The 9,534-nt window shown below is 44.2% G+C and overlaps 1 protein-coding gene across 2 annotated transcripts in view; it reads left to right on the forward strand.

Moving 5' to 3' along the window:
• ROR1 (receptor tyrosine kinase like orphan receptor 1) overlaps positions 1 to 9,534 on the forward strand; it is a 421,847-nt gene that overhangs the window by 403,782 nt on the left and 8,531 nt on the right. For both annotated transcript variants that reach the window (XM_021713621.1, XM_021713622.1), the window contains one exon: positions 1,195 to 1,406. In XM_021713621.1, coding sequence (XP_021569296.1) covers positions 1,195 to 1,406 — 212 coding nt within the window. The remainder of the gene's footprint in view (positions 1 to 1,194; positions 1,407 to 9,534) is intronic.

Below are 9,534 nucleotides of genomic sequence, written 5' to 3' on the forward strand. Positions count from 1 at the left end.
TGTCATATTTAACCTTATATTCCCAATACCTAGAACAGTGCCTGGCTTTTGTTTACTGACTCTAATGGAAAGATAATTGAATGGATGCACGGTTAATTCTTTACAAAAATTATTAGTAGCAAATAATAATCTCTGAATTTTGTGACAATCTGAATTTTCACATTTTGGATTTCCCTAAAGAAAGAAAGCTGGTCTTGGTGATCAGGGCATGTCATTATGTAAGTGCTCTAATTACTATCCCGTAATTCTTATGTTTGTTTTACCAGCCAGATAATTCATTAATGATAATATATGCTCTAAGTACTTCGCTTTAATGTTCAGACTGATAAAAAGAAAATCATGTCTCATGTTCTTTTATACATACTGCATTCTTTTCCAAGCAATGGTAAAGTGGATGTGTAAGATTTCAAAAATATACTTCAAAGTATTAGCACTCATAATTATGGAGTTCATATGAAACCATTTAAGAAGAAGTCTGGAGTTTCAGAAAAGTGTCGAGTTGTAGTACCCTGCACCGGAGGGAATTGTAGACACCATCCAAAACAGACACTTCACTTTTGTGAACGAAAAAAAGTGAGGCCTAGAGACATGAATGTTTTGTTCAGGGTCACACAGCTCATCAAAAAACTGACCCCAACTTCAGGCCCTCAGATTCTCAGGCCAGTGACGTTTTGGACACTGGACCCAGGTTTCTTTAGCAATGTTGATTCTGGAAGATATAGGACTGGCCTTGTATATCCAAACCAGCCAAGACAAGGGCATGCTATCTAGAACGCGGTGTTGTAGTGGTTGGTCTGGGCTGATGGCCAATGGAAGAAGGGCACTGTGGTCCCCACGCAGGTGCTTGGATGTATACAGTTCATTCACGTGGTGCTTAGCTTTTAAGGTGTTAGGGAAATGCAGGCCCGCCGCTGAGAAGAGGCAGCAACAGAGGGAGACCCACACACATACGAAGACTTCATTATGTCCTGCTGCTGCTTTTAAACATCTGAACTTTAAACTTTTCCACTTCTATAAATTATGTTGAAGGTTTGATAGAAACAAATTGTAATAAGCAATGGATTCTTTTTTCTTCTCCTCACGGTGAATTTGTGTGTGCAGAAGAATAGGAGGTCATTTTAAATGACGCGGTGTAATATCGCACGTGTTACTCTAACGAGTGTAACGTTTGCTCCTTTTTGCTTCTTCCCTCAGATTCAAAAGATTCCAAGGAGAAGAACAAGATGGAAATCCTGTACATCCTGGTGCCGAGCGTCGCCATCCCCCTGGCCATCGCCTTGCTCTTCTTCTTCATCTGCGTCTGCCGCAACAACCAGAAGTCGTCATCGCCACCCGTCCCGCGGCAACCAAAGCACGTCAGAGGCCAGAATGTAGAGATGTCCATGCTGAACGCCTACAAACCCAAGGTAATGTTGGCAGCGCGGTATTTATCGCCTGGGCTTCAGGTTAAAGCAGAAATGTCACAACCCTCCTAAGCTTAGAGGCCAAGTGATCCAGAATCCGAGTTTTACAAGCGCTAGAGTTTGTTTTTGGCAAACGCAATGCCTAACCACATATCTCTAACTTTGCCCGAGACACTGTCATCAGTATGTTCACGTCGTGTTGGGCCAGCCAGATCACTGCCCATCGTGGAGTTGCTGAGCCAGGAGGAGCCTTAGGATGCCGAATGTGACAATTTCACAGAGGAAATGCCATACTCTTCCCACCAAACCGCAAGGGAGACAGAAAGAGATCCAACATTGTTCACAAGTTTCACCATCCAGAAATCCTTTTTATTGCACAGCAGTGTACATCTAGTTAAAACTACTGAACTGTAGAGTTAAAAATGATTAACAGTAAATTTTATGTTATTCTTTTTTTAGCACAATTTTAAAAATTCTTTTTGTGCCTGACTTAAAAGTCTTTCTCTTCAGTGTGAGTATATTTTAAGAGAAGTGCTGTCCTTCCGCCAGTCCTTGAGTGGCGTTCTGTAATAGCCCACCTGAGCCTTTCACCCTCTGTGCTAAATCAACCCAAATCCTTTTTGCTTTTCTTCCACTTCTTTGAACATTCGGGTTGCTCAAGGTCCTGGCAAGGAACCCAGGGTCACTGGCCCTTACCTTAAATGGAGCATCCGTACTGCGTCTCAGAGCTAAAGTACAACAGAGGCTTTCACTCAGCAAAGCCGGCGCCTCAGTCCCAGGCCGCCCAGCCACGAGATCGCACATAAATAATGTAGGACTCCTGTGTTCAAAAACCTGTCTTTTCTAATTGGATCATCTCCTTAGGAATATTCACTCATTCGTTCAGCAAATATTTACCTTCTCTGTGGATCAGTGATCATATTATTCTTTTGACCCTATAAAAAAGGAGATGCATCACTTTCAATAAAATTTTAGGAAGAAGATGTCTTCACATTCAAATTAACGAATTCTTTCATCTCATAAGTGGAGTAACATAATTGGACGAACAGCTCTCACTTTATTTTGTTTTGCAGTTTAGATTGTTTTTAATTTTAAATGTCTTGAAGATATTTTTGGTTTTATAAAGATATGTTTGTTAGTAAGAATTTAGGGTTCTTCAAATAAATACTAAAAACTCATTTTAAATACTCTGTATCCAGGAAAGCCACGGTTCTCTTACCAAGTTTGAATTTTTACCATTCAAAAACTTGCAGATCCTGAAAACCTAGCGTTCACACAGTAGCTGGGGGGCTGGGCAGAGGTAAGGGTTCAACTCCTGTAACATCCCGGCTTCTACCTAACCGATTTACATACATTATGGCAGTTTATGTAACATCACCCTTAACCCTTACTACTTAGTGAAGTGGAAGAAAATAATGGGTGATATTGTTACACAATCATGAGGTAACACCTAGTGACTGACTGTTCAGATACTTTTACATATCAATGTAGGTTAGCCTCCATCTGCAACTTAATTCCATTTATAGTAGAGGTTTGTTTTGTGATGTCGAACAGAGATCTCAGGGAGCTTTGTGGCGTAAACAGAGAAAGCGAATAGATATTGACTAACGAAAACTGTCAAGAATAATACCAGGAGCTTTTACGTCCATTATCACACTTAATCCTCACAGCTATTAAATAAGGTAGGCATTGTTATTACTATTGTACAACCATGGTAACTGACACTCACACAGACTTAAGCAACTTGCTCAAGGTCAAAGAGCTAGGAACTGGAAGAGATAAAAGTGAATACAGGGTTTTTCAACTCCAAGTAAACCCCATTGCTAACCCCATGATAAGTTTTTCACAGAACAAATCGTGTGGGGAAGGGGAAGGGGGTGCTTATGGTCGGTTTATGCTACACAGTGACCACAGGCATCCCCGGCTTCTCGCAAATCTTTAAGCGCCCCATTTTAACAGTTTACATGCCCTGCAAGGGGCTTGTAAAATTTGGCCAGGGTAATGATAGTTCTCCATCCTAAATGGTCAGGGAGACAAACCCAAAATATACTGGCATGAGTTTTCCCAGAGACCTGGTGAAGTAAACATCGTTTCCATAGTTTCTGGATCATTTCTGAGAGGTGCGTCTTACTAAATCTCCGCATGTCAAGGTTTGTCCAATATGAGGCTTAGAATTTAGCCTTAAAACTGTTCACAAATACTTCTCTGCACCACACTGATTGTAGGAATGGCTCAAATATTTGACAGAACAGGGGAGGGAAAAAAGAAACAACAAAAACAAATGCTAACTTTTTTCTTACCCTCCTAAGAGATTTGGCTCTGATCACACTTGAGTTATTCAATTGTTTGTTTTGGTTCTAACTGCGTGCCTTTCCTGGAAAAAGCACAAAGGACTTTGTAGACCTTAAAGAAAATTCCTAAACGTAAACAGAAAATCTCTAAAACTGCTTTTAAAGGTCACTGACACATAAATATTACATGTACCTATAAAATTTTAAAGGGACATACATGAGAAAGAAAGAAACAGTCCTGAAAACAAACACTCGACCAGAGCAAAATCCAAAGGCTATTTGGAGGCAAGGGCGAAAAAGGAATAATGAATGGGGGCTGATCTGCCTCACCCTTATTCTTACCACCCCTCTGCCAACTCAAAAGTCAGAGACCCCAGGGTTCCTATTTATCCAAATGAATGTGCCCTCCAAGGTTTAAACTATCTGTTTCCATCTCTCCTCACTTGCTGAGCCGCTAGGATCCCCCTGAGTGTTTGGATTAAGAAGGAGAGGCTCCTCTGGGAGATTAGAAACCAATACCCTTCAGAGAAGACAACAAGAAGTCGCAGACAGACTGGCTGAGGAGGCCTGGCTTGGGTCCCTAGAGAGGTGGGATGGTGCAGTTGCAAGTAAAAGATTTTGATGAGCCACTGTTTGCTCTCTGACCTGTGGGGAGAGGAAGCCGGTGGACCAGAGAGGCATCTTCACGTTGGTCAGTCGGGACACAGAGATGTACTTCCTGGCTCCCCCGCCAACTGCTCTGTGACTCTGAGAAGCCTTTTGCGGTTCCATTTTCTCAGCTGTTCGGAGAAGGAAGTAGGATGCGGTCAAGTGGAGGACTGTTTGTTTATTTTCCTTTTATTTTGTTCAGCCAAAGATTTCAGGCCATTCAATCCTCTGATGAGTATTCTAGCGATGCCTGAACTGAGCAGGATTTTTCTTTATTGCATTACGAATTTTCCAATCTGTGTGTGTGTGTGTGTGTGTGTGTGTGTGTGTGTGTGTGTGTATGTCTGAAAAACAGAGCATTCTTTAAGCGTGCTTGGGTGAGGGAGAGAAGCCTTGGAGTGCGGTCCCCAGGGAATGAGGAGGAGGCCGAGTCTCCCTTCCAAGAACAGGGTGGGCCCCATTCAGCAAGGGCCTCCTGGCTCCCCACCTACCTGGGGGTTGGGCCGGCAGAGAGGCCAGAGGATGGAGGAGTCTGAGAACTGGGGCGAGGCAACCAAAGCCCAAACGGCCCCCGTGGGTCGAGCTCCTGCAGCTCCTGGCTGATGGGAGGAACATTCAAGGGGAAAGCAGGATTTGCCTGGCTTTCCAAGGCTGGTGGCTCAACTTAACTCTCATCTCTTGCCAGCTTCTCTGTTTTGTCGCCTCTAAGCAATACATCTCTTCTTTTTCCTTTCCAGCCAAAGAAGTTGCTGCACGTACTGAAATTTGATTGCATTCCCTGGGCCTGTCCCTTTTGCCAGCAACATGCCTCCCTCTGAAAGTCCTGCTGGAATCTGGCTACCCTTTTTAATCCCCTGTCCTTAACAAATGTCACCACGTTTCATGCTAAAATAGTCTCAGTCACTTTTCCACTCGTTCCCTAACACTATTGTCTCCCAAGACTTCCGAGGAGACGCCATTCTATTGACGTGGGCCTCCTGGGACTCTCCAGTGAAGTAATTTAATCCAGCGACCTTTTCCGAGTCTTATCCTCTTTCATTTCTCTGGCTCATTTGGGACTCTTAGCCACCATCTTGAGAGATGTTTTCCCTTGGCTTTCCTCCTGCCTCCTTCTCGTGTTTCCTTCACTGTTTGTTGGTTGGTTGGTTTTTTAAAGATGTGGGGTATAAATCAGGATTGGGTACATAAGTGATTTAAGTGCAGGCCAACTTGGGCCTCCCATTGGCCCTCACTTCGCCTGGATTAGGATCAGGCACCCTGATGGTTGTTATGTGTCCCCCTCCCCGATAGTGTCCCACTACTGCCAATCCCTCTCTTATAGTATTATGACAGGTGTTCAGGGTCCACTTATGAGTGAGAACATGTGATACTCAGTCTTTGTTTCTGTGATAGGTCACTGAGTTTGATAGACTGCAAATCCATCCAAGTTGCTGTCAAGTTCATGATTCTGTCCTTCTTTACGGCTGTGTAATATTCCATCACGTACATGTACCACTTTCTAAAAGTTGGTTCTTCTTTTAATTCCCTAAATGAGAGCATCTTCTGACATCTGTCAGTCCTCTCCCTCTCTCTTTCCCTCATGCTGATTTCATCCTCTGGCATTGTTTTAGCCCCACCTGAGTATAATGGCCTCCCAGCCGGGAAGGACCCATCTTAAGTTATAAAAATCTTCATCCCAGCACCCAAAAGTCCACACCATCTGGGCCTAACTTGCCTTTCCAGCCACATTTTTCTCTTAGTATATTTCTGGGAGCAAGAATTTAGAGGCAGAGAGATATGATTACAAATCTTGGCCCCATTGTCTACGGGCCACACGATCTTAAGCAAATAATTCATTTCTCTGAACCTTTTTATTTTCTTACCTGTAAAGCAAGGAAAAACTAGTACTTAAAAAGAATATTTCTGATGCTTTGAGATAATAATGCGTCTGGCACCTCACATGTACTCAATAGCTAGACATGTCTGTGATTTACGTGGTAGTGATGACTACAGATCTTTGAATGAAGCCAAATGCTGTGCACAGGATAATGTGGGCTGGGGAGGGAGCCGTGGAATCCTGCAAGGCACAAATTGACTGGGGTGAGAGTGGAGACAAGAGAATTCCAGCAAACATGAGAGAGGTGGCTCTTTGGATGGCTCTGGTGTTCATCCTGTTAGCATACATTCCCCTGCCCACATCCTGGATAAAATCCATCAGGGTGAAGAGGATCTGATGGTGTAGAGTAGGAGGTTTCCAGTACTTAGCCTCAACTTAAACCAGTGTCTGGAGAAGCTTTACCTCTGGGGAAAGCAAGGGTTGCAAATGAGTAAGTTACCAATGAGTATTATAAATGGGCTATAGTACCTCATTATTGAGAGACTGCTACATTATCTCAATAGAATCTTTAAAATGACCCTGGGAAGTAGGTGATCTTTAGGGTGGGGAAACTGAGGCCTGAGACTCAGAGTTTGCCCAAAATCACACAGCTGTTAAAGTGGGAGAGCCAAAACTCGAACCCAGTCTGCCCGGCTCCAGGGCCCAAGTGCTTTTCTGCTTCACTCAACTACCTTCATTTTCAGGCTGACTGAAACATAGAAGCCCAAGTTATGAACACATGGTGGCTCAGGCTGACGTTAAAATTACTGGCATCTGTCCTGTCTATTTCCAGGCAGAACAGAACCTCTCCCATTGGCACTATAAAGTAACTCCACCGCAGAACCAACCCTGGTCACCACCAAACGTTCAAACTAACTAGCAGAAAGTTGCGTTATAGAGAACAGAAATGCTTCTGAAGTTAAATCACTTCCAGAGGAGTGCAGCTGAACACCAAGCAAATGCGGCAAAAGAGCGGCTGAAACTCCCTCTAGAATGTGATTGCATAAGCCAGAAGGCACTTAGTTCAGCTGTAGTCTTTGAAAATGTCCATAACCGCCCCAAATAAAATGGCTGTGGCCTCTAAGCTTTTAAAATGTAATCATTTTCGTTTATGAGTGGAGTCAGTCGTTTTGCAATTCTAACACTGTTTACCTAGGAACCAGGAAGATGCACAGGAAAGGAAAAAGGGTTTTGGAGTCGAGGAGAGTCACCCTGACAGCCAAGTCCAGATACAAAGAAATCTCATGATCATATACCCCCCAGGGCTCCTGTGTCCAATTCAGGCAAAGGTCGCCATTGACTGACTGTGTTCATTTATGCCGGTCATTTATGCCAGTCAACCAATACAACTGAGTATCAACAGAGTAAGGTCTTGCGCAGAAACCAGAGCACTCTCACATCGTGCACATTCCACTTCTACACCAGAGATCCTCGTACTTTTCAGTCGTGGAGCCCTTTGAAGATTGAATGGAAACTGCCTTCTCTTCAGAAAGCACTCCAGCTTTTGTGTCAGACATACGTGGGTTTGAATCTTGGCATCACCACTTAGTAGTTGTGCTGCTTTAGTCAAGCTCCTTGACCACTGAAGGACTTCATGTCTTCTCCTTAAAAGGGGGCAGTCGTTGTATGAATCTCACAGGATTGGGATGAGGACCAAATGAGTCGATGCATTAAGCACTTACAAATCTCAGAGCGCAGACAGGGAATGCACCATGATCATTCGCAAGCCAGGCTGTGGCGTCTGAATTAACCATTGACCAGGTGTGGGACCACTCTAATGCCCTGGTCCTTGGGCTCTCCATCCGTAAATGGGATTCGCCATAGTTACTAATCTCATGGGGTGATGGGGAGGATAAAAGAAGTTCAAATAGGTAAAGTACTTATAGCCTAACATATAAGCATTCAAAAAAATATCATAGCTATTATTATGGTCTCAGTTTTTGGCACACGGCAAGTGTTCTGGCTGTTCTGAAACTCAGATTACAAATATTAAGGTTAGGAGCTGTGTTTTCTCTCTTCCCTCCTCATATACTAGCCTGTATGTATACTTTTGGCATATTAGTATATACAGTATCAGTTGACTGATGCAACCAGCTATTAAAATATATATCCTCAATGATTGGTGTATGTGAAGCTAGATCAAACTGGTGGCATGGCCCAAGTTGTAGACAGATTTATATTTCAAGACCTTGAATCTCACCAAAACAGTAGCCATGAAGCATATAAACCTAGTAAATGCCAGTCAACTGTTCTTGCATTTTTCTCTACCTGGCATTTCCAGAGCATCTTTTAAAGCAGAATACTAGGTCAGGTGCAGTGGCTCATGTGTGTAATCCCAACAATTTGGGAGGTCGAGGTGGGAGGGTCCCTTGAGCTCAGGAGTTCAAGACCAGCCTGAACAACCTAGTGAGATCTCGTCTCTACCAAAAAAAATTAAGATAATAATTAGCTGAGCATGGTGGCACACACCTGTAGTCCCAGCTACTCAGGAGGCTGAGGCAGAAGGATTGCCTGGGCCCAGGAGGGCAAGGCTGCGATAAGCCATGATTGTGCCACTATATTCCAGCCTGGGTGACAGAGTGAGACTCCAACTTGAAAAAAAAAAAAAAAGGCAGAGTATTGTTTTCTTTCACTCAGAAAAGTCTGAATTGCTCAATCAGGTTCTTCAGACACACTGTGGTTATTTGTCATGCACGGAACAGGGACCCAGATCACTAAGTAACTGCTTGATTCAGAAGGCTGGATCCAGGTATTCCAGTGGCTCTCAAAGTGAGACCCACAGGCCAGGAGCATTGTCATCAACAGAAAACTCTTGGAAATGGAGACTCTCAGACCCTCACAATCTGAAACTCTGGGGTGGGGCCCAGCAATCTGTGTTTAACAAGTCCTCCTGGCAGTTCCGGGGGCCTGCTCCGATGTAGACTGCACTGGTCAGTACTTGATATCCAGAGAGCAAGTCAGTCATAAGGAACACTGATCCCAGAGGAGACTGCTTCCAAAGAGTATAAAAATAAGCCCTCCTATATCCAAAACACCTCTCTCATTTCTTTTTTTTTGAGTTGGAGTCTCACTCTGTCGCCCAGACCGGAGTGCAGTGGCCGCTCCTGGCCACTGCAGCCTCGACCTGCTGGGCTCCGGCGATCCTTCCGCCTCAGCCTTCCAAGTAGCCGGAATTATAGGCGTGCGCTACCACGCCCGGCTGATTTTTTGATTTTATTGTAGAGATGGGGTCTCGCTGCCCAGGCGGGTCTCGAACCCACGGGCTCAGGCAATCCACTCACCTCAGCCTCCCAAAGGCGCGGGATTACAGGCTGAGCCACCGAGCCCGGCTAGAGTA

Source organism: Carlito syrichta, unplaced genomic scaffold (genome assembly GCF_000164805.1).
Source record: "Carlito syrichta isolate Samal-C Ts95f unplaced genomic scaffold, Tarsius_syrichta-2.0.1 Scaffold304635, whole genome shotgun sequence".
NCBI lineage: Eukaryota > Metazoa > Chordata > Mammalia > Primates > Tarsiidae > Carlito > Carlito syrichta.